At 42.1% G+C, this 25,810-nt stretch overlaps 1 protein-coding gene and 1 pseudogene across 4 annotated transcripts in view; one reads left to right on the top strand and one right to left on the bottom strand.

The window, feature by feature from the left end:
- ZNF385D (zinc finger protein 385D) overlaps positions 1-25,810 on the bottom strand; it is a 1,001,169-nt gene that overhangs the window by 100,120 nt on the left and 875,239 nt on the right. For all 4 annotated transcript variants that reach the window (XM_069572941.1, XM_069572940.1, XM_069572943.1 and 1 more), the window contains one exon: positions 4,244-4,406. In XM_069572941.1, the coding sequence (XP_069429042.1) occupies positions 4,244-4,406 (163 nt within the window). The remainder of the gene's footprint in view (positions 1-4,243; positions 4,407-25,810) is intronic.
- On the top strand, positions 15,142-16,816 carry LOC138430840 (dnaJ homolog subfamily A member 1 pseudogene; annotated as a pseudogene).

The raw sequence follows: 25,810 nt of genomic DNA, 5'->3' as shown, positions 1-25,810 counted from the left end.
GTATCACCTAGCCTAACTAACAGATAGATCATGGGAATGAATAAAAGTGTCCAGTAAGGGCAAGTAAAGAAAGACCAGAGGGTAACTTCCAACCAACGAGACTTAATCCAGCAATTGTGAACTGTCATTTCACAGAAAGAGCCAACGGAGTTACATTTCCCAAGTTACTTTAAGCATAATTTCTTAATATCATGATTATTTTTTGTATTAAGAATTTGCATGAACATAAGGGAAAGGATAAATTAGGAGTTTGGGATTAACAGATATATCCTACTGTATATAAAACAGATAAATGGCAAGGTCCTACTGTATAGCACAGGGAACTATACTCAATATCTTATAATTTTCTATAAAGGAAAAAATCTGAAAGAATATATATATATATGTACATGCTAAGTCGCTTCAGTCGTGTCTGACTCTGTGTGACCCCATAGATGGCAGCCCACCAGGCTCCTCCATCCACAGGATTCTCCAGGCAAGAACACTGGAGTGGGTTGCCATTTCCTTCTCCAATGCATGAAAGTGCAAAGTAAATGTGAAGTCGCTCAGTCGTGTCTAACTCTTAGCGACCCCGTGGACTGCAGCCTACCAGGCTCCTCCATCCATGGATTCTCCAGGCAAGAGTACTGGAGTAGGTTGCCATTGCCTTCTCCGATATATGTACATATATACATATAAATATACACACCTGTACACTTGAAACTAACACATTGTAAAATCAATTATACTTCAATTTTAAAATAAATAAATAATTAAAAATCCTAAAACAGTTACTAGATCAGTTATTCTGGTCACCTTTGGAAATGTTTGCTCCTTGCAATGTTCTGTAATGAACAGTAATCACCCTCCCATACCAACAATTTTGAGTGTTCCAAATGTTTTTTAAAATCTTATTTTTGCCTGTAAATTTTTCTGTGTTAAATCCACCAATCTAGCACTCCTCATTAGATTGAAAGAACTAAAATCAAGCATTGCTGCAAGGAGCATGCTCTTGCTTAGCAGCAGGGGAAGAAGGCTTCCTGGGAGCAGCTGGAGGCTGATCACTGAGTGGCATCTACTGCTCACTACCGCAGCCTGCAGAGCAAAGGGACGGAAGGTCAGGGAGTCCAGCGACTAGGAGCTCAGCCAGTGGATCATGTCAGATATTTGTTAGCCTAAGACAGCAATTAAAAGCCATAGTACATGATATAGGAATTTCAAAGGAACTATTTGTCAAAAAATTTTTTAATAAGTAGATTTGGAATGAGATTTTTTTTCATGAGTATTCTATTTCTTGTATTTTAGAGAATCCAAAGCAATTTTTAAATTCAAGTCCACACCACTTCTTGCTTTTTTTAAAAACTATTGTTGCCCAACCTTCTCTTATCTATCAAATCACTGTATACTCAAGCATTTTTAAAAGGCAATTGGTTATATATATATATATATATATATATATGTAAATTTGGCAAAGTTGTGTGATTTACACATGCATAAAATGTCTAAAAAGGTTAAATCACTTTCACTAATTTTGCCAAATTTATATATATATATAAACCAATTGCCTTTAAAAATGCAGTGGTGAGCTGTAGGCACCATTCAGTGATCAGCCTCCAGCTCCTCACAACTTTGTATGTTAAGCAAGTTACAATTTGTTATTATTAAAACATACAGGGTCCCTGATTTCAGACTCTTCCCTCTCCTTCTGCTTCCAAGAAGGAGATTAAATAAATAATTAAATACTTATTTAATTATTCTAAGAAACTAGCTCAGAGACCCACTGTGTTTTTAGAGTTGTATCCCTTTCTAATCAGTATGAGGACACGGACAGTAATAAAAAGGACAGCTAAGAAAACCCCAGTTTGCCAGCATAGGTGCCTTGGATTCATATTGCAATAAAATGGGATGAGAGTCTATAATATTCCAAGAGCTTTCTGGGCTACTTTTCATAGGTAGTTTTGCAGAAATCCCAGGGAAGGATAGAATTTGGCCTAAGACATCCGGTGAGTGTGCTGTGATTATCAGTGCTCCAACCTGTACAGTCTGTCTCTCTGCAAGTAGAGGCCCCCATGTCTCAGAAAGGCAGAGACCTTCCTGATGTCCATCTCCTGCTTCTTCTGGCTTTAAGATATCTGTGCTAACTTTGCAGACTTTATTCTCCCTCTGGCTTCTAACATTTCCTCCAGCTCCAGCTAGAAAGGGCCCTTCACCACTTCAGCACACTCCAACCACTAGGTGAGCCTGGAGTCTCCACTGGGAATCTGCCCATTTTATGTGGGCTCTTTCCCACCACCAACCCCAGCTAGTTTCCACTCATCCTCTTAGAAGAGAGAGCCCCGACGGCTGTGATCCCTTCCATTCTAGTCCCTAAGGTGAGGGACAGAGGCGTGCATTCACGAGTCACTCAAATAATAGAAATGGACGCACCAGGGAGCCTTTCTTAAGCCAAACGATCAGCTCTCCTCAGCATGTGCATATATATATGTACATACATATATATACATGTGTGTATACATATATGTATGTATATATAGTAAATGGTGCTCATTCTCAGTATAGAGGGATTTTTTTTTTGCATTTTAAAGAGACGTCAAAGTAACCCAAATAGCCATTATTGATAAAAAATGTCTAGGAATAGAAAAGTTTGAGAGCAAGCAAAAATTTACATCAAACTCTGGACATCAAACTCATCTTTTTATATCAAATCTTTTACATCAAATTTACATCTTTAGTATTCCTACCTACCATCATTTTGCAAATGAAATATAGATCTTTGCGGCAAGCATGGCTTTAGGGAATCCCAGTTTGTGCCCCAATATCTGGGAGAAAAATGATACTCACTTGCTTCATGACTTCTCCTACAGTCCCCAAAATAAGGCAGTGAATTTTCAATTAACAGAGAAAAGGGTAATATTTTCCATACAAGGTCTTATATCTGAACTAATGTGATGGTATGATTCAGCTCTTACTCAGACCTTCAAAGAAATGAACAGGATAATTTTTTTTTTCCTTTTATATGTTGGGACACAAAATTGGATGAATCAGAGAATTAAAAGGGTGAGAGAAAATGTAGCCAACAGTTTACTCAGCACCTACACCCCATCAGACCGGCGCCAGGGTATGAAGGTGGCAAGAGGTCCCAGCCTCAGAGGAGACACAGGGTCCTCAGAGAGGAGGCAGGCTGCGTCCACAGTGATGCTCGTGTGAAGTATGTGAAATGCATCCTGGGGACTCGGGGGAATACCAGCACCCCTTACAGGCTCACACAGGAGCAAGCCTCTCTCCAGACCCCCTGAGGATGCTGTGCACATCTCACGGGTGCACCTCGTGTAATCAAGTTGCTTTAATCTGTTGTGTTCATTCACTGTTGGTTTTATATTTTCATCAGCCAAGGCCAGCAGATCTCTTCCAGGTGAGACATTACCACTGATGACAACATCAATGCTTCCTGCTATCTGTGGGGCCTGGGAAGCCACTGATACACAGCAGCCCTTGTGTTCTTAGAAAGTGATTTATTCAAGGCGCATCCAGGGATCACACTGCATTCCTATTATGTAAGTTCTGAGGACCAGTGGTCTTATATTTTAAAATGTAAGCTTCCAGAACCCGCCCCCACCCCAGCCCCGGCTTCCCTTGTTATGAATAAACTGTTTGAGGAGCTATGTCAAGGGACCCTTCAGAGGCCGTTATTTCACTGTGAGGACTGTTAAAAAGAATAATTGGCATCAATAACACTTACCTGTATATGCAGAGGGAAGGTTACCCAGCCATAACAAGCCCAGATTCACACAGCCACTACTTAAGAGAATGCAATATTCGGGATTTATGAGGATAAGCCCTGTCGGTAGTAATGCCCTTACAGGGGCCTTCGCGGTTCATTTAGCACAGTCTGCTGTGTACTCACAGGGAAATCAAATCTGCCATGCAGTTCTGGGCGCAGATGCTGCAAACAAGACACAGATGAGGCACTCTGAAAGGGCCCCTTCTCAGAAAGGGCTGTGGCTTCAGACGCCCTTTTGACTCTTGGGTTCCTCAAAAGCAGCCATTGGACTGTTTCCAGTACAAAACCTGCAATGCTACTAGTGATCATCCGTCTCTCAAGGGTATTGGAAAAACGCGGGGGTGGGGTGGGGGGCATTACCATTACACAGAGAGATGGGTCAGATGTGAACCAAGGCGCAGGAGCGTCAGCAGCAGAGCAGGGAAGGAGCCCCCGCACGACAAGGATGAGGAGGACAACAGACAACAAAGAGCGTGGCGTAACCTGTTTCGTCAGAGCTGGAACTGATGGCATGGGTGGTGGTGCAGGTGGAGGCAGTCTTTGCGCTGTCCTTGGCAGCGACAGACTTCTGCTTGGCCTTCATGGTTTCCAGTGCTTTGAGCTTCTTGGCATGCTTCGTGCCTTTGTAGTGGGCCGCAGCCTGGCTCTACAAAGGAGAACAAAATGAACCGTGCAATCAGGCTCATTTCTCAACTGGCGTTCTCTGTATTGCTGCAAATACAGACTCCCTTTCAATAATAGGTACCATTCAAGCCAATCCTGGCCGTGGCCAAGCAGCGGGGTTCTGTTGAGAATGATGCTACGAAGCAATGGGAAGCAAGTTCTAAAACCTCTAGATGGAAGGGAGAAATGTTCTATTGCCTCTCTTCAGAGAAATAGAGCTGCACACTAACATAGCAACAACACTTTCTTTGTGGAGTGGGGGAAAGAAATGAGGATTTACAACTGTATTGCATTTCTTCTGTCACCAAAGACGCTGGGCTCCCAAGATTAACAAGGGCCCTAGAAAAGAGCAGCTCTCACCTTCTGAGCTCAGGAAATGTGCTTTCTCCTTCTACAGTGGGTATTACTGACACAGGACCCAACAGGTGTCTACCAGGAAAAATTCACTAATAACAGCACAAGTAGGCGCCCCAGAGGCCGAGACTGACGTGTAAGAGTTCAAAAGCAAACGCCCTGTGAGGTCCAGATGGAGCCACGGAAGCCAGGCCGTTTAACCCTTCTTTCCTTTTCCTTGCTTCTCACAGAGGGTAGTCTGGGAAGTCCAAGGCAGGGGCATTCTTGCAACACGTGGGTCTTTTGCACCCTGGCCCATTGCCAGGAAGATCCCCTGTGTTTCGACTACTTCATGGGGCCACTGCAATTCTTTTGTTTGTGCTTTCTGAGATTCTTATAAATAGAAATCTGCATTTCCCCACATTTATATTTTCCTAACATTATTTTTTGGTATCAGAGAGACATTAGTTGAGTTAGAACATCATCTTAAAAATGTGTTTATTAACTTATTGGTGGAGGGTGCCTGTCATGGCTTCAGGTGAGGTGGGAGCAGGCAGGGGGATTTGGGGTTGGAAGGTTTTCCAGTTCAAACGCTTTAAAATGGCCACCTCACACGGAAGAAATTGCAGTGGAGGACTAAGTATGCAGACATCACTGCCCGTGACTCATTCAATCTCAACGTTCCATTTTGCCAGAAAATAAGAGTCACACTGTCCTCTCTGTCACTGCAACTCTGGTAGGGAGGGTGTTGCGGTAGAATCTCTTTTTATAAGTGGAGAAATATATAATCCGCACCTTCATTTGCATCATTCTGACAAGTATCCTCAAAGGCCTAGGTACCCTTATTGAAAGAACACTGGACAAGGAAACTGTATATTAGAAACAGTTTGAACAGAGAGGACACTCACATCAGTTTTCCAACAACACAGAACATCAAAGACAGAGTGTGAGTCAAAGTCTGGAGTTAAGACTTATTATCGTTCATTGAGGAACACGGATTGGACTGGTTTGAGCCTACATGGAGAACGCTATTCTGAAGGATGGAGCGATGTCCCTTTTTCTCCTGCCTGACTTATTTTTCACAAATCAAATCCTTTGGATATATCTTTTGAGGGCATGATGCTGTATTCAACTAAATCCACGACATGTAGTCAGTTGTCTTCTCAGACAGCTCAGGATGCACTTTCCCTTAGAGCAAAGTTCATCTCCTTCTCCTGGTACAGAAGTGAACGCTGCATATACAACGCATATGAAAATACAGGCGAGGTGAGCAGCGCTATCCCCGCAGGTACTTTCAAAATGTACCTTTAATGTATTTTTAAGGTGCCTGGCAAACCTATACTCTCAGTGGTATTTCCATCCACCGTAGGACTAAGTGATTGTCACTCTTTTGAATATTAAGAAAGTTACTCCAAAGGAACACTGCCAGTTAAGGCTGTACTTACATTAAAAAAACAAATACTCTCTGCACAGATACAGCTGAGTCCATATTTTCCACAAGTGAAATAGCTCGGGGCATCGTGGGGAAAGGGGAGTGATCAAATTACCGACCGTCGGTGGGCCCCACTCAAGACCCGACATATTAAAAAGCAAAAGAAAACAAGACAAAAAGCATATGCACTCGTTAACTGAATTATAGTCCCAAAGCACTCGGATAATAATTATCTTAATCTTTTAAAATCTGCTATTAAATAAGCCACTGAGCCTTCCACAGATTAAAAAAATAAAGGTTGAGTGGTATGAAAGTCCAAAATGCTATGGAGAGACCATGGCGTGTAGAATTTTGGGAAGTGATGATGTGGGGTGGAGGCTGCATGTGACTCTGCAGGGTAGGTGTGGGGCGTGGGTGTGGGGCTATGAGCTGGAAATGCAGTGTAGACAGATGACCCTCTGGATATTTCAAGTGTCCTTTGTCATTGATCCTGTTTGAAGAATTTATTGGACTGCTCTTGCATTAATTGCATGGGTATTAATTTTTATATCCATGTACACTGCTTCACCGCCCTGCCTTTTTAAATGTTCTTTTACACTGTGGCTTATCATAGGATACTGACTGTAGTCTCCTGTGCTATACAGTAGGACTTTGCTGTTAATCCATCCCATATACAACAGTCTGCATCTGCTCACCTGGCCCTCTGACACCATTCCTCCCCCGTCCCCACCCTCACCCGCCTTCCGACCCCTGGTCTGTTCTCTACGACTGTGATTCTGTTCCTGTTTCACAGCTAGGTTCATTTCAGTCATATTTAGATTCCACACGTAAGGGATGCCGCACAGTGCCTGTCTTGCTCTTTCTGACTTACTGCGCTTAGTACGATCATCTGTGTGGTTTAGTCTCTCAGTTGTGTCCAGCTCTTTGCCACCCCATGGACTGTAGCGCCCCAGGCTCCTCTGTCCATGGGGTTCTCCAGGCAAGAGTACGGAGAGGGTTGCCATTTCCTTCTCCAGGGGATCTTCCTGACCCGGGGATTGAACCCGCATCTCCTGCCTTATACGTGGATTCTTTGCCACTGAGCCACAGGGGAAGCCCGTGATAACATCTAGCTCAATCCAGGTTTATGCAAGCCTCTTACCCTTGGCTCATCTTGATACAGGTGCGTTGCATAAAGCTGTGTTCTTGTGTAAAGAAAGAAGGTCCATCCAGCTCTCCTTACCCCATTATCTCACTTCACTGCACTGGATAGATTTTTCAGCCACATCTAACCTTTCTGTGATTGTAGACAAAACTTCAACCTAGGAAGGAATCCTTCTGGGAGAATTTTTTTAAAAAGCAGTAGTAGGCCAGAGATGTCTCTCTGAGTCTCATCTGCTTTTCCTTTGGGCAGAAAGGTGCTGGGCATGTGTAGTATGCCTTTTTCCCTCCAAGATTGTCTCCTGTTATTTATTAGCCAGTCTCTGAGTCAAGTCATCTCCAGAAACCTGGGAACCATCCAACACAAGCAAACAATTATTTTTCATAGGAACGACTTCAAGATTAAGTAAGTCTACGACTTCATCACAGATGTCAGAACTCTGCATGTTGAAACTCAAGGAGAAGCAAGGGATTAGAGTACCCAGAGAAGGGAATGGTAAGAGAAGAATTGGCTTCAAAAATTTGGCTTCAAATTTGCCAACAAATTTGGCTTCGAAAAGTTGCTTTTAGATCATAAGTGGAATATTCAGGTATTGTGCAAAAAAATCTCTACTACGACCTCGAACTAGCACATGACACCATGAAATCTGACAAGTGTCATCCCAGAAGCAAGTGCTGACATTAAAGATATGTACACACATCCCTGCAGGAAAGTGTGCCACCACTTTAAATGTCATTCCCACATCCGTCATCAGCAGCCAGTCAGAATTCTCAATCTTCAAGTTTTGTCTTTAGCATTTCAAGAAGTCTTCCAGTTTAAATGCAGCTGACGTTCCAGAGTAGATAAAAATAATCGCTTAATGGCTAACATCTGAAAGAGGTGCTGCAGCCTTTTGAAAGAAATGCACACATACACACACATTTACTTTACAGGTTTTGTTATAAATCAGTTTTTCTGTGAAACCCACTGCAAATTTAACAGATAAGTACTCTTTTGCTCCATTATCCCCAAGTCCTTGTACAGTTTTACTCTGTCTTTTGCATAAAGTGCCTTAACATGATTTTTTTTTAAAAGGAAGTTTACTATAAACACATATCTGATTATGTAACCAATTAATTTTCACAAACCCGTGATTTCAAAAAGAACAAGATGGACTTTGCTAGTTTCTGACATCATCTAATTGTGTCACATTAAGTTTTTACTAAGAGAAAACGAACATTATCCTATTAAAATGTAACATCGGAAAAATAAGGAGTGGTTATCAAAGAAGTTACCATCCTCTTTGGGGAAAGAAGAGATTTACTATTGAAGACAGGAATTTTTTTAATGTATTTATTTATTCACTCATTTACTTATTTATTTCAGCTGAGCGGGGCCTTCGCTGCTGCAGAGGCCTTTCCTCTGGCTGTCGCAATGGAGGGCTGCCCTTCAGCTGCCCAAGCTTTGCCTTGTGGGAGCCTCTCCTGCTGGAGAGCACGGGCTCCACCAGTTGCGGCCCCAGGACTGAGCCGCTCTGTGGCCCGGTGGGGGATCTCCCAGGATCAAGGGTCAAGCCTGTGTCTCCTGATTGGCAGGCAGATTCTATACCACCAAGTCACCAGGGAAGCCCTCTTTTTTCTTTTTTAAAGAAAATTATCTGATTTCAAAACTTTAGACTGTTTTGTAGATCAAAAATCATGAAATGATAAAATAATATAGTATCCTGAAAACTAAAACACCTACTTTAAATTTTTATTTTGAAAACTATTGACAAACTATTCCTGGAAAAAAAAAAAATGTTTGAAGTCTGTTTTCTTTTCCATACAGTTTTTCTTATGTTACATCAGTTCAGTTCTGTTCAGTTCAGTCGCTCAGTTGTGTCCAACTCTTTGTGACCCCATGAAGCGCAGCACACCAGGCCTCCCTGTCCATCACAACTCCTGGAGTTCACTCAGACTCATGTCGATCGAGTCAGTGATGCCATCCAGCCATCTCATCCTCTGTCGTCCCCTTCTCCTCCTGCCCCCAATCCCTCCCAGCATCACAGTCTTTTCCAATGAGTCAACTCTTCTCATGAGGTGGCCAGAGTACTGGAGTTTCAGCTTTAGCATCATTCCTTCCAAAGAACACCCAGGGCTGATCTTCTTTAGAATGGACTGGTTGGATCTCCTGTCAGTCCAAGGGACTCTCAAGAGTCTTCTCCAACACCACAGTTCAAAAGCATCAATTCTTCAGTACTCAGCTTTCTTCACAGTCCAACTCTCACAACCATACATGACTACTGGAAAAACCATAGCCTTGACTAGACGGACCTTAGTCGGCAAAGTAATGTCTCTGCTTTTGAATGTGCTATCTAGGTTGGTCATAACTTTCCTTCCAAGGAGTGACCGTCTTTTAATTTCATGGCTGCAGTCACCATCTGCAGTGATTTTGGAGCCCCCCCAAAATAAAGTCTGACACTGTTTCCACTGTTTCCCCATCTATTTCCCATGAAGTGATGGGACCAGATGCCATGATCTTCGTTTTCTGAATGTTGAGCTTTAAGCAAACTTTTTCACTCTTCTCTTTCACTTTCATCAAGAGGCTTTTTAGTTCCTCTTGACTTTCTGCCATAAGGGTGGTATCATCTGCATATCTGAGGTTACTGACATTTCTCCCAGCAATCTTGATTCCAGCTTGTGTTTCTTCCAGCCCAGCGTTTCTCATGATGTACTCTGCATATAAATTAAATAACCAGGGTGACAATATACAGCCTTGACATACTTCTTTTCCTATTTGGAACCAGTCTGTTGTTCCATGTCCAGTTCTAACTGTTGCCTCCTGACCTGCATATAAGTTTCTCAAGAGGCAGGTCAGGTGGTCTACTATTTCCATCTCTTGAAGAATTTTCCACAGTTTATTGTGATCTACACAGTCAACATACACTCACTCAAATCTAATATCCAGGGCAAGGGCACAGGATCAGCCATATTGTTTAAGATCAATATGCATTCTCACTGGTCAGTGGCTTGTAAATATTTTAGAGATCACTTTCATATCTACCAATAGAAGGGTTTTAAGGTTTATAATGATTCTCTTTAACTTGTTTATTATCAACTCTCAGTTTCACTTCAGTTCAGTTCAGTCCCTCAGTCGTGTCCGATTCATATAAAGCATTAGTTCTCAAAGTGTGGTCCCAAGACCAGTAGCAGCAGCAGCAGCAGCTGGGAGCTTGATAGAAATGCAGAGAATTGCACCCAAAACTTACATGTACACCCGTGGCTGATTCATGTCAATTTATGGCAAAAACCACTACAATATTGTAAAGTCTCCAATTAAAATAAATTAAAAGGAAAGAAAAAGAAAAGAATCTACAATGGAATATAATCTGGAAAAATAAACAACAATGAATCACTGTGCTGTGCACTTTAACCAACACAATATTGTAAATAAACTATATTTCAATTTTTAAAAAAGCAATAAGATGATATTCTGTGAGTTTGAAAAAAAAAAGAAGTGCAAATTCTCAACTTCTATCTCAAACTCATTGAATCAAAAACTACAGATATGAGGCTCAGCAACTGATATTTTAAAAGCTGTCTGCATTTTCCTGAAGGATACTACAGTTTTGGAACCACTCATGTTAAATATTAGTGCATTTTCTCCAGAGACAGCTCCATCCTGTATAAGTAGCTAACATCTATATTTTTACAGATTAACATATAGTAATTTGGAGATTGAATTTTTACATATGTCTAACTGTGAGTAATGTGTGTTACTCAAGAAAAATGATCAGAAGTTTCTTTCCTTAAAAACAAGCCATAATGGCCACCATTAAAAAATGTACAAACAGTAAATGCTGGAGAAAGAGGAAACCTACATTGTTGGTGGTAATGTAAATTGGTACAACCACTATGGAGAACAGTGTGGATGTCCCTTAAAAAACTAAAAATAAAGCTACAATATGACTCAGCAATCCCACTTCTGGGCATATACTCCAAGAAAACCATCATTCAAAAAGATACGTGCACCTCAATGCTGACTGCACTACTGTTTGCAATAGCCAGGCTTTGAAAACAACCTAAATGTCCATTGACAGATGAACGCATAAAGGAAGAAGAGGCAGTGTATATGGAATGTTGCTCAGCCGTGAAAAGAACTAAGTAATGAGCTCTGCAGCAGCAGAGATGGGCCTGGAGAGTCTCACGCTGAGCGAGGGGAGTGTGAAGTGAAGTGAGAAAGACAGACATATGCACCACTTATACCTGGAATCTAAAAACAGGGGGTACAATGAACTTATTTACAAAAAAGTTAGAGTCACAGATACAGAAAGCAAACTTCTGGTTCAGTTCAGTCGCTCAGTCGTGTCTGACTCTTTGCAACCCCAGGAACCGCAGCAGGCCAGGACTCCCTGTCCATCACCAACTCCCAGAGTTGACTCAAACCCATGTCCATTGAGTCGGTGATGCCATCCAGCCATCTCATCCTCTGTTTTCCCCTTCTCCTCCTGCCCCCAATCCCTCCCAGCATCAGGGTCTTTTCAAATGAGTCAGCTCTCTGCATCAGGTGGCCAAAGTATTTGGAGTTTCAGTTTCAACATCAGTCCCTCCAATGAACACCCATGACTGATTTCCCTTAAGATGGACTGGTTAGATCTCCTCGTAGTCCAAGGGACTCTAAAGAGTATTCTCCAACACCACAGTTCAAAAGCATCAATTTTTCTGCGCTCAACTTCTGGTTACTAGGGGGTAAATGGGGGCAGGATAAATTGGGGGGTTGGGGCTGACATATACACACTGCTGCTACTGTTGCTGCTAAGTCGCTTCAGTCGTGTCTGACTCTGTGTGACCCCACAGATGGCAGCCCACCAGGCTTCTCCATCCCTGGGATTCTCCAGGCAAGAACACTGGAGTGGGTTGCCATTTCCTTCTCCAATGCATGAAAGTGAAAAATGAAAGTGAAGTCACCCAGTTGTGTCCGAGTCTTTGCAACCCCACGGACTACAGCCTACAGGCTCCTCCATCCATGGATTTTCCACACAAGAGCACTGGAGTGGGTGCCACCACCTTCTCCAGTGCACACTACTGTATATAAAATAAATGACCATAACCTGCTCTGTAGCCCAGGGAACTCGAATCAATACCCTATAATGACCTGCAGGGGGAAAAATCTGAAAAAATAGTGGGTGTATGCATACATTTAACTCATTCACTTTGCTGTGCACCTGGAACCAACACAACATTCCAAATCAACTAAACTCCAATAAATTTAAAAAAAAGCCATAAAACAAGTTAAAAATAACTCAGATAACATACATAACTGGGGAACTTCTGTCCAAGAGGGACGAATGCAAAACAGCAGACCAGCCCTGGAAATCATAAAACGCTCAACCTCCACACGAATGCTCTCCAAGTCCTGCGGCTCTCTCTGTATATTTAACCTTTTCTCTCCAAGCTAATTCTTGTTGCAGCATGAACTCTGACCCCAATATTTGTGCCAGTGTTGGATGTTTTGGTGTGATCCACTTTGTGGAGCCTGGAGGAATCACCAGCTTAATAACAATAATAAATGAAAAAACAAAAGCAAAGCCCTGTGTTATAACTCTTAAAACTTCACTATAACAAGTATCTAATTCACTATTATATTTAAGCATTAACTGATTCACTGTTGGCCATGAGTAAAATGTTTTTCTGTATCTATGTAAGGCTCTTTTAACTGAAGGAAACTCCTAGCCAGTAGGCAAATAAAGGCCACTCTAGTAAGCCAAAAGAGTGGCTTACTTACTCACAGTTACTCCACTCAAATACTCAAATATTTAACAAAATATTTGAAGGAGAAATTTGAAGATAGAATAGCTCATTGTTATACATTTTCCTTTCTAATGTGAAGACATGTACTTTTCAAATTCTCTTACTCAATGGGGAAAATGATGTGAGATAGATGTTTTTATTCCTTAATTACATATCCCATAAAGAGTATGTATTTTAATTTGTGATTGTGCAGTTAACAGAGAGGTAGATGACTACAGTGTGAATAAAAATGAAAATTTACTTGCTTGAGTCTCAAAGTGAAAAACATGATTCAATTAAGAGTGTTCTTTCTGAGCTCAAATGATTGATGCTTTACTTTAAATGCGCTCCTGTCTTCCGTGTCCTTCAATACAGAAGTGAATAGAAACTGCCACAGAAACAGAAAAATGGAAAAAGAAGATAATGCCACTTGGGTAAAGTCATTGTTATACACTACCACTCGTCACTGAAAAAAAAATTCTAAATAAACATGGAGAAAGAGAGACATATAAAAATTTCTCAGATACATTAGGTAAATCTCGCTTTTACTTGGATTTCCCAGGTGGCACTAGTGGTAAGGAGCTGCCAGTGCAGGAGATGTAAGAGATTCAGGTTCAGTTCCCGGGAGGGAAGATCCCCTGGAGGAGGAAATGGCAGCCCGCTGCAGTATTCCCGCCTGGAGAATCCCGTGGACAGAGGAGCCTGGCGGGCTACAGTCTCTGGGCTCACAGAGAGTTGCACAAGGCTGAGTGACTGGGCATGCAAAACTTCCATTTTACCTGGTCTCTGTGTGGCTGTGAGAAAATAATCCAGATGGACTAACTTACCTTTTCACAGCTTCTCAACTCATCTAGAGACTTGATGATTTTTAAATAGTAAGTACTTAATGTTTCCAAGTATCTAATGTGGATGATAAGATAGCACTTATTCGAGCGAAAGAGTCTAATTTGAGAGATTTTTCCTGGCTTCTGTCATGAAATCACTGTTTTTATTTATCGGGAATACAGACAGCTGCCTCTCTGACCTCTAATGGCAGGGGTGCGGAGGTGGGGTCTTGATTAAGGGAAACTGGCTGATGGTGGGCTTTGGAAGCTGGTCCTCATGATCTGATAACTGACCAGGGTTCCTGGCCTTCCCCAGTCACTAGAAATTGACAAGAGGCCAGAGAAGAAACTGAGGCAGGGCTTTATTAACGCATGCGTACTCAGTCGTGTCTGACTCTACAACCCCGTGGACTCTAGTCCTCCAGGCTCCTCTGTCCGTGGAATTTTCTAGGCAAGAATACTGGAGTGGGTTGCCATGTCTACTCCAGGGGATCTTCCTGACCCAGGGACCAGACCTGCATCTTGTGTCTCCTTCATTGGCAGGCAAGAGTCGTGTCCGACTCCCTGTGACCCCATGGACTGCAGCACTCCAGCCTCCTCTGTCCTTCACTATTTCCTGGGGTTTGCTCAAACTCATGTCCATTGAGTCGGTGATGCCTTCCAACCATCTCATCTTCTGTCGTCCCCTTCACCTCCCGTCTTCAATCTTTCCCAGCATCAGGGTCTTTTCCAGAGGGTCAGCTCTTCACATCAGGTGGCCAGAGTACTGGAGCTTCAGCTTCAGCACCAGTTCTTCCCATGAGGGCTAAATGTCTGTTTCTTCTGATAGAGAGTAAACTCCTCAATGGAGAAAGACCTCATCATTTTATCCCTTGGACCTAGCAGAGATCTCTAAATAGGTGTCTACTAAACACATGTTGAATTAATTCCACATTTTGATTTTAAAATGGAAATATGCATATGGTGTCTCAATGGATTCTGTATGTGAACAGGGTTCAGCTTAATTCTCTGCCATTCTTTGGCACTCTGCCTTATCTGCTGAACACACTTCAGGGAATTTTTATAGCACTTAATGCTGGAAAAGCATCTGGCACAAACACAAACTATTATTTTTTCTCTGAGAGAAGCTTACCATCAACTGCAAATTGTGCTATTTATGGGAGCTCTCTTTGCATGGGATGCAACAAGGAATAATATGGAGATTGTTTCACTTTTAAAAAATGTTGATGAGCAAGTTTTTTTTTTTTTTTTTTTTGTAAATCTAGGAAGTGCAATGAATATTTCTGGTAGTGATTTTGCATTATAAGGTTTTTCTTAAAGTCCAAATTCTCTTAAATACACATAGAGACATATTTCAGTACTTGGAAAATGCTAATTCTCTATCAACACTATTATTATTGTTTCCAAATGAAATATTTTATGCTTTAAAACAATATAGAGGAACTTTCCAGAACGCTCGGTGAAAGGCGGAGGAGCGGCGGCTGCCTGAGCTGCGCACAGCAACGCGCTCCTTCCCGCTCCCCCACACCGGCATCGGCCCGCTCACCGGCTGTAGAAAATGGTGAAAGAAACCACTTACTATGATGTTTTGGGGGTCAAACCCAATGCCACCCAAGAAGAATTGAAAAAGGCTTACAGGAAACTGGCCTTGAAGTACCACCCTGATAAGAATCCAAATGAAGGCGAGAAGTTTAAACAGATTTCTCAAGCTTAGGAAGTGCTCTCTGATGCAAAGAAAAGGGAATTATATGACAAAGGAGGAGAACAGGCAATTAAAGAAGGTGGAGCAGGTGGTGGTTTTGGCTCCCCCATGGACATCTTTGATATGTTTTTCGGAGGAGGAGGCAGGATGCAGAGAGAGAGGAGAGGTAAAAACGTTGTGCATCAACTTACAGTAACTTTAGAAGATTTATATAATGGTGCAACAAGAAAACTAGCTCTGCAAAAGAATGTGATTTGTGACAAATGTGAAGGCCGAGGTGGTAAGAAAGGAGCAGTAGAATGCTGTCCCAATTGCCGAGGTACTGGAATGCAAATAAGAATTCATCAGATAGGACCTGGAATGGTTCAGCAAATTCAGTCTGTGTGCATGGAGTGCCAGGGCCATGGGGAGCGGATCAGTCCTAAAGATAGATGTAAAAGCTGCAACGGAAGGAAGATAGTTCGAGAAAAGAAAATTCTAGAAGTTCATATTGACAAAGGCATGAAAGATGGCCAGAAGATAACATTCCATGGTGAAGGAGACCAAGAACCAGGACTGGAGCCAGGAGATATTATCATTGTTTTAGATCAGAAGGACCATGCTGTTTTTACTCGACGAGGAGAAGACCTTTTCATGTGTATGGACATACAGCTGGTTGAGGCATTGTGTGGCTTCCAGAAGCCAATATCTACTCTTGACAACCGAACCATAGTCATCACTTCTCATCCAGGTCAGATTGTCAAGCATGGAGATATCAAGTGTGTGCTAAATGAAGGCATGCCAATTTACCGTAGGCCATATGAAAAGGGTCGCCTAATCATTGAATTTAAGGTAAACTTTCCTGAGAATGGCTTTCTCTCTCCTGATAAACTCTCTTTGCTGGAAAAACTTCTGCCTGAGAGGAAGGAAGTAGAAGAGACTGATGAAATGGACCAGGTAGAATTAGTGGACTTTGATCCAAATCAGGAAAGACGGCGCCATTACAATGGAGAAGCATATGAGGATGATGAACATCATCCTCGGGGTGGTGTTCAGTGTCAGACCTCTTAGTAGGGCCTGTGAATAACACTCACTGCTGGTGTTTTATTTGCAGTAATGATTGAGTGAAGGACTATAATCATAATATGCTCACTACTTGCTTTTGTTTTAATATTCAACTATAGTAGTGTTTAAAAGTTAAATGAAGAATAAACTCGAATATAAAAGCAAAAAAAAAAAACAATATAGAGAGATTAACTATGATATCATTAATCCATTTTCCTCCTTACAAATCCACATAATAATCTATACCCTTGTATTTGCTGAAAAGGAGTACCTTCCATTAGGGGAAAATTGTTAAATTCCCTACTTTTCCATAAATCAAGGAAAGCCTTCCCTTTATAGTTTTATTGCATTTCTCATCTCAATTGGTGAATCTGAGAATTGTTCTGATTGTTCCTTTAATGAATTTGTTTCAAAGATCCCTTCTGAAACATACAATTGTTAATGAGATTTGTCCAGTCCACAAGATAATGGTATATAGTTGAGCAGATGTTTTGTCAGTGTTAAGTACCATGGTGTTTTTCTGAAGGACTTGGTGCAGTGGGAAAAGAGATATTCAGGCCATAAATAACCTCGAGAACCTTGACTCTGAGAGGCAGACACACCGGTATTCCAGCTTTTTCACTGCGCACTAATTCACGAAAGACTCACTGAACAGTGGACAAACGCTATTGCAGTTATGGGGGGAGAATGGAGGATGAGGAAGACTGATAAATTCAGCTACATTTATAAATCTCTATAAAAAATACCACGAAAGTGGAAGTGTTAGTCGCTCAGTCATGTCAGACTCTTTGTGGCCCTGTGGACTGTAGCCTGCCAGTCTCCTCTGTCCATGGAATTTCCCAGACAAGAGTACTGGAGTGGGTAGCCGTTTCCTTCTCCAGGGGCTCGAACCCACATCTCTTGTGTCTCCTGCACTGGCAGTGGATTCTTATCACTAACACCCCACAATACCATAGGAAACTCAAGAGATTAGGAAAAAATACAAAACATATTTGCAAGTCCTGTTAAGCTCTATGTTCCATAAAGAGCATCTAGAAAATCACGAGAAAAGAAAAAGTTCAGTTCAGTTCAATTCAGTCGCTCAGTCATGTCCGGCTCTCCGCGACCCCGTGAACCGCAGCACACCAGGCCTCCCTGTCCATCACCAACTCCCAGACTCCACCCAACCCCATGTCCATTGAGTCGGTGATGCCATCCAACCATCTCATCCTCTGTCGTCCCCTTCTCCTCCTGCCCTCAATCTTTCCCAGCATCAGGGTCTTTTCCAATGAGTCAGGTCTTCACATCAGGTGGCCTACGTATTGGAGTTTCAGCTTCAATATCAGTCCTTCCAATGAACACCCAGGACTGATCTCCTTTAGGATGGACTGGTTGGATCTCTTTGCAGTCCAAGGGACTCTCAAGAGTCTTCTCCAACACCACCGTTCAAAAGAAAAAGTAACAACCATTAGAAAAATTGGCAAAGTGCTCACCCAATCCAGTGAAATAAATTATAGCAAAGTACCTATGGCTTCCTGGGATAGAAAAGGGACTCAATAATGAGAACAAACACTAATTTTCTTGTCAAAAGAAAGGAAAACTAATGTTCATTTGTACAAGTCAATTTGGTGCCTCAAAGTTAGAACTCTGGAAATGGATGCAAACTGTGAAAAAATTGTATTTTCGTGGAAATTGTTTGGTTCTTGGATGAAAGGAAAAGAACACACTTTTAAATAAACAGAAGCTTGGCCAACCTGACCTGACCTCAGGATGCCCTTTTGATCAAAGATGTCTGCAGGAAGACATTTCACCGGCAAAACCTAGGGAAATGCACCCAGCGTCTCAAATAATACTTTCTTCCTGGACTTAGAAAATATCTGGTAGGCAGAAAAAAGCATTCACTGTTCTTTTCAATTTTCATTCACCAAAGTTAGAGAAAAAAATGGCTTTAGCCTTGGATTAACTTTCAGAGAAGATTGAGTAATGACTCCAGAAGACTGATTTATCTGGACACATATAAATGCCTGATTTCTCTTTCTGCCAAAATTTCTTCTCCTTACATAAACACAATTATGTTTGTTTCCTGATTGCCCATGATATAGATGAGCTGCGATAGCAAGAAAGAGTGCTAATCCCAAGAGTTTAGTGTTTAAAGAAAATGTCCATAACAGGTGCTGCCAGCACAGCGTTAGTGTCCCTCGTGTTTGTTCAGTGATTCACGGCGCATTCCCGCCAGGGGGCTTTTTCCCAGGGCAGTGCTGGGAAGAGGAGCTCACTGTGTCGTAAGGACATAAATTCCCTGGCCCTTTCCCCATGAGAGGTAGAGTAGGTCCTTTACCCCATCAGTAGGAGAGTAGGGCCTTTCCCCATCAGTGGTAGAGTAGGGCCTTTCCCTGTGAGTGGGAGAGTAGGGCCTTTCCCCATGAGTGGGAGAGTAGGGCCTTGACCCATCAGTGGGAGAGTAGGGCCTTTCCCCATGAGTGGTAGAGTAGGCCCTTTCCCCATCAGTGGGAGAGTAGGGCCTTTCCCCATGAGTGGTAGAGTAGGGCCTTTCCCCATGAGTGGTAGAGTAGGCCCTTTCCTCATCAGTGGTAGAGTAGGCCCTTTCCCCATCAGTGGGAGAGTAGGGCCTTTCCCCATGAGTGGTAGAGTAGGCCCTTTACTCATCAGTGGTAGAGTAGGCCCTTTCCCCATCAGTGGTAGAGTAGGGCCTTTCCCTGTGAGTGGTAGAGTAGGCCCTTTCCCCATCAGTGGTAGAGTAGGGTCTTTCCCCATGAGTGGTAGAGTAGGGCCTTGACCCATGAGAGGTAGAGTAGGGCCTTGACCCATCAGTGGTAGAGTAGGCCCTTTCCCCATCAGTGGGAGAGTAGGGCATGCACAGAGAGTTTCTCTGGGCCATGACGTGTGCTCTACCGGTTATATACAAACATTCTCACTGATATTTTACAAGGACCTACAAGGCAATTACCCTTATCAATGGCATCTTATGGATGAGGAGACTGAGATCCTGGACATTCAGTTCAGTTCAGTTCAGTCGCTCAGTCGTGTCCGACTCTTTGTGACCTCATGAATCGCAGCACTCCAGGCCTCCCTGTCCATCACCAACTCCCGGAGTCCACTCAAACGCACGTCCATCGAGTCAGTGATGCCATCCAGCCATCCCATCCTCTAGAGCAGCTCAACCCTATAGGAAGGGCTCGCGTTCCAGAAACCGCACGTGTGACTCCTCTCAATCCCAGGGAGAGTGGACGATGGAAAGCAATCCTATGATGTGACTTCACCATGGCTCGTCTTGCATAGAATGTGAGACTAAACAGATATTAAGCTCATTAATAAAAGTCGTTGATATCTGCGATCATTAGTTCATAGCATTTCACTCATGGTTCGTTGCAGGTCAATGCTCTAGGTACTTTTATTAGTATCATTTTATGCGAGGGTCCACTAGTTCAATTCTCTCAATACCAGATCCAATAAATCAGTGCTGATGTGCTAAATGAATAGATGATATCCCCAAATATGAAGCCTTCGGGGCATCAGGGAGTATCTTTAGCCATGCATCAGCTCTGGCACAGAGAGACCTATGGGAGTACATCAGGATTATGTTCTTTACTCTCTGTTCAAATGGAAGGCTGCTCAAAGGTCTTAACAAACAGAGACATAGAAACACGTTTGCATTTTTATGAGCTCACTTGGGCAGGAACAAAGAGACTGCATGGGAGGAGGAGAGCAAGAATGGGGAAGAAGCAGCGGGTTCTCTTCTGAAAGCTCATGAAGAGATGCCCACATCTAATAGCTGGATGACGACAGTGAGAGTAGGGAACAGTGCACATGTGTGATTAATGTGTAAGTTATAACTGTCAAGCGTTCATGGTGGATTTTGACGAGAGGTCACAAAGATGCTTCAGTGGTTTCTGCTTGTAAATGCATGATTAGAGGTTCCATCCTAGAACTGCTGATATTCCAAGAGGCCCAGATGTCTAGGGGAAGAGCGTGAGCTGGGTTGGGAAATGTGGAATTTAAGAAGTCTTTAAAACAACTAAATAAAATGTGCGCTCTGCAGTTAGCTATATGGTGTAGAGATTAGAGATGAAGTCTGGGCTGTAGCTAAATTGGGGAGTTATCAGCAACAGATGGTAACTGAAGCCGTTGGGAAATGCTATTTGAAAGGCAAATAAAAGATTTTTTCCTGTTTAACCACTGAAACACAATTCTTAATCAGCTGCAACATTTGAATGAATGAACTAAGACTCCAAATAACAGATTTTCAGATTCTCCATTGAACTAGAGTATACTTCACCACTCAGCTTTTTTTAAAAAAAGTGTTTTTCTTAAAGTGCTTGAAATCTTCAAGTTTCAGCCATAGAGTGAATCATTCTCTTTTTATCCTCACATTAAAGTGAGTTAACTAGAAAGAAAGTGAAAGGAAGAGAGTAAAGGAACAAAGTAGGTGATGAAATTCCACTAAAGAATCATGCTGTTGTTCAGTTGCTAAGTCATGTCCAACTCTTTGAGAATCTTAAGAAGAGGAATGATAAGTAAAGAAAAAAGTATACCAGACCCTGTAAGTCAATGATCACTCAAGAATGTAGGTTTGCTTAGCCACAAACCAAGCAGGCTTGCTCAGCAAAAAATCCAAAATATAAACCATGCAACAGAAGACTGAGACACGCCCCCAAACAGTGAAACAGTGGTGGCCTGAGGCCCACCTCCTGCCCGGTGACCTCAGTAACTTAATGGTTCCTAGGACCCGCTCCTCTGCCTGCGCTATAAACGGAAACATAACGGAAGGGGGCTCTACACTGAAACCTGGGACGATTCGCCACCCTTCGGTACACCTGGGCCATCCCCCTTTTGACTACTTCTATTGCTCCATGGCAACACCAGTCTGACCGCGTGGGCACAAGGAAACTCCCGCACCCGTGTGCAGGAGGAACTGATGGCGCAAGCTTGATGTCTCCTCAAGAATGAGAAAGAAGACGGGCCTCTCCACCCCCCACTTTTCCTCTCGTCATAAAGCTGTAGCCCACAAAGTTCCCCATGTGGCTCTCCCCGATCGCGTGCTTGTAAGGCTCACAGCGGCCTGGTCTAACAAGTTACTCCTTACCCATCACTTGCCTCTCACTAAATTCTTTCTGCGAGGAGACACACAGACCCAGAGCTCCTCAGAGGCCCCTGAAGTGCATTTCTGTGGCTTCTCTCTGTTACGCAAGATATCATGTCCTCAGTGTCTGGTCTCTAGAAACCAGATTCATACGGATAAAGGTTGTATCAGCAGAGCAGTAAAATGAGGATTAATAAAGTCTGACTGCTGCCAGTTACCATGAAATAGCCTCCCAACCTGGCAGAGCCTGGTCCTTCTCTGTGAGTGAAAATTACAGTGGATGAAATTAGCCATTTACAGGAACCTTATTAAAGGGCAGGTCAAAGGCAAGAAGGCAGGATGGGAGTCCTAATCAAAGGCTGACTGAACGCAGAAGACTGTGCTTAATGAATATTATTAACATGTCTGAAATGAAACTCTTTTAGTTGAAATAGGCTTCATTCTGGCTTCTAGAACAAGAGAAGGTAAAGACATTTCATACAGATTTCTTTCTCTCCCCCTGATAAGTACAAGGAACAAAAAAACTAATCTTAATTTCAAATATTCTGTCTCTATTATGATCAAAAGAGCCAAGATATGTTCTCTAATCATTTTATATATTAAAATGTATTAAATTTTCTAAATGTGTTATTTGAAATTCTCAATAATTGTACATTTTTTGCACTCTGGTTTCCACATGTAATGAAACAAACACAATACTGCAACGCGGTGAGATTACTGAAACCAGTTTTTTCAACATTTACTAGTGTTAGTTTGAAATTTTTAAACAGACTTCTGATTTCTATGGTTTGGGGCAGAAGGTCAAAACAAGAACTACATTTGACAGGTGTTTTTCCCATAATACTTGTGATTAGCACTAAAAAAAAGTAGAGAAGGGAGCTTTCTCTAAAAAAGGGTAACTGAAATTTTCACTTGGCAAAGCTTGAGAAATTCCTAGACCACTGGATTTTCTGTGATATGATCTGAATCTCTAGGTTGCTTGAATTTCCAAGGTCAAGTAAGTGAACAAATTAATAAACATCTATGTTTTCACGACAAGCTGGGACATTTTGGATCCAATCCTAAATATAGGAGTTGTCTAAGAGGTGCTTGTTAATATCACTGCTTCTACTGCTTAAACCAGCAAGTGATTCCCCCCCTTGGGCATATATTAGCAATTTACTTTTGCAGATAAGTGCACAAATATGATTAGCTTTTGCAAATTGCTCTTTATTCTGTTACTAGTAAGTAATTTTTATATTATTACAGCGTAAACAGATGCTATTTTCCACTACATATTCAGCTGTAATGAGCTAATTTAATGTGTTAAAACAACAAAAGAACTTCAAGAATGATTCAGTGATTCAAGCTGCATGGAACCCAAGAAAAAAATCAAGCATGGAGTTTACAAATGTTTTCCAAAATTCAGTTTTCAACAAGAAATTGTGGAGTCCCTGTTTGTTGAGGTCATTTATTCAAAGAAGTGTTTTCACCTTTGCAGGGTGAGTCCTGCAAACACACTTCAAAGGGATGAGCTGCTCTGCTGACTGGGATCCCACTTCCTGAAACTTGCATTATGAGTGTCACGCCTTTGGGTTAAAGATGAGATTTAGTGATGTGCTTATTTATCTGCTCATTTAAATATTCATGCACTCAACATGTTTATGCTGTGGGCGTTCCAACACACAGATAAGCGCTGCAGAGATGGAGCAACAAAAGGAGACGAAGAAGATGCGGCAATGGACAGAAACAGGACAGAAACGCAAAGACTCTGGCATCGTGAAAGTCAAGAGAGAGAAGAGCTTCTGGAAGGGAACAGTCATCCCCATTGGCTGCCGCTGCCGCCATGTCAGGGAAAAGGCGGGTACAGAAGAGCTCACTGGGGTTTTGCAACATGTATAGCGTTGGTGATCGTGATATAGGACAGGATGATCTGATGCTTAGTTAATTGGAACAAAGGATTTTGGAAAGGCCTGGAATAAATGATGGATTGGAATGCTCGGTCATAGAGTTGCCAATTCAGGGGGCCTCCGGATGCAAACTGCATCCTTCTGACACTATCATTCTGAACTGGGCACTACTGTCTTACTTAATTTGACTACTATATATTTCTGTATATTAATATGTTTCTGCATCTGTATATCTGGAAGCAGACCTGCATTTTAATTCCATCATTTGTAAAAGCACAATGATGACTTACTATTTTAATAACAGTTGTCTGAAAATACTTTCACTTTTAAAAATATTCCATGGAGTAGCAAATCTGAAAAGCTTAAATAAAGAGGAGGAATAATGTAGAATTACCTGTAAACAAATTATCTTGTATTACTGAAACAGGATACGTAGGGACTTTCAGGAATTATTTTCTATCATTAAGTATATCAGAGGTGCGTAATATCTGTTGGCTGAATGATAATTATATATTATGGAAAAGGAAATGGCAACCCACTGCAGTTTTTTTTCCCGGAAAATCCCATGGAGAGAGAAACCTGGCGGGCCACAGTCTACAGGGTAACAAGAACTGGATATGACTTAGCAACTAAACCACCACCAGCAATTGTATATTATCATTCAAAAAGATGACATTACATTCTTTACTCTTAAATAACACACTTTATTCACGTATTAATGTGTCTTCAACATTTCTGTATTCGATAAGATTTTGGGGTTCACATCCTCATGAGGCTTGTCACTCTGGAGAGGTGATGTGGTTGGTACAGTAGGCAAAAGCTAGGAAAGTGCAAGTGAGCCTCCTGAATCATCTCCCAACTTTATTCACGCACCCGACATAAATCATTCCACTGCCAGTGTGAAATGTTCCCTGTCCCTAAAATAGAGTGATGGCACAAAAGGTTATTATCAGGTCACCGAGTGGAAAAAATTTCGTTACTGTGAAAGTAAACTGCTAGAGACTAAAAACGTGTCTGATCTTAATCATCTGCAGAAATATTAATCTAGGTTTTCCACCACAGATTAAAGTTTCAGATTGGCTACCTTCTGATACTCAGTATCCTCAGTGTCTGCAATGGCTGTGACTGGCTAAATCACCAAAACCATGTGGAGCAGAGCTGGTGGACCCCAGAAATGCTCACTGCAGAGAGCACGCAAAGGAGAAACGGCCCTCAGAGTTCTCTGATTTTGTCTGGTTTAATGTCCATTGGTCACAACAGCTTAGACTTAACCCAACTAACACAAATACTCTGCATCGATTTTCAGGTGCACAGCAGAGCACATATTAGTGCCCTAAGAATGATAAAAATGTTGCTCTTGTTCAGTGGCTAAGTCGTGTCTGACTCTTTTCAACCTCATGGACTGTAGCATCACAGGCTCATCTGCCTTCCACTATCTCCCAGCGTTTGCTCAAATTCATGTCCATTGAGTCAGTGATGCTACTTAACCATCTCATCCTCTGCCACCCCTTTTGCCTTCAACCTTTCACAGCATCAGGGTCTTTTCTAATGAGTCAGCTCTTCATATCACGTGGCCAAAGTATTGGAGCTTCGGCATCAGCCCTTCCAATGAGTATTCAGGTTGATTTCCTTTAGAATTGACTGGTTTAATCTCCTCACTGTCCAACAGGCTCTCAAGGAGTCTTCCTTAGCACCACAATTTGAAAGCATCAGTTCTTCAGCACTCAGCCTTCTTTATGGTCCAACTCTCACATCCATACCTGACTACTGGAAAAACGTAGCTTTGACTATATTAACATTTGTTGGCAAAGTGATGTCTCTGTTTTTTAATATGTTGTCTAGGTCTGTCATAGCTTTCCTTCCAAGGAGCAAGCATCTTTTAGTTTCACGACTGCAGTCATCATCTGCAGAGATTTTGGAGGCCAAGAATATAAAAATCTGTCGCTGCTTCCACTTTTCCCCCTTCTTTTAGCCATGAAGTGATGGGGCTAAGTGATGATGTTTGTTTTTTAAGTGTTGAGTTTTAAGCCAGCTTCTTCATTCTCCTCCTCCACCTTCATCAAGAGGCTTTTTAGTCCCTCTTTATTTTCTGCCATTAGAGTGGTATCCTCTGCATATGTGAAGCTATTAATATTTCTCCCAGAGATCTTGATTCCAGCTTGTGATTCATCCAGCCTGGCATTTTGCATGATGTA

This window comes from Ovis canadensis, chromosome 26, assembly GCF_042477335.2.
Source record: "Ovis canadensis isolate MfBH-ARS-UI-01 breed Bighorn chromosome 26, ARS-UI_OviCan_v2, whole genome shotgun sequence".
NCBI classification, from domain to species: domain Eukaryota; kingdom Metazoa; phylum Chordata; class Mammalia; order Artiodactyla; family Bovidae; genus Ovis; species Ovis canadensis.
This window is presented reverse-complemented; position numbering and strand designations above follow the sequence as displayed.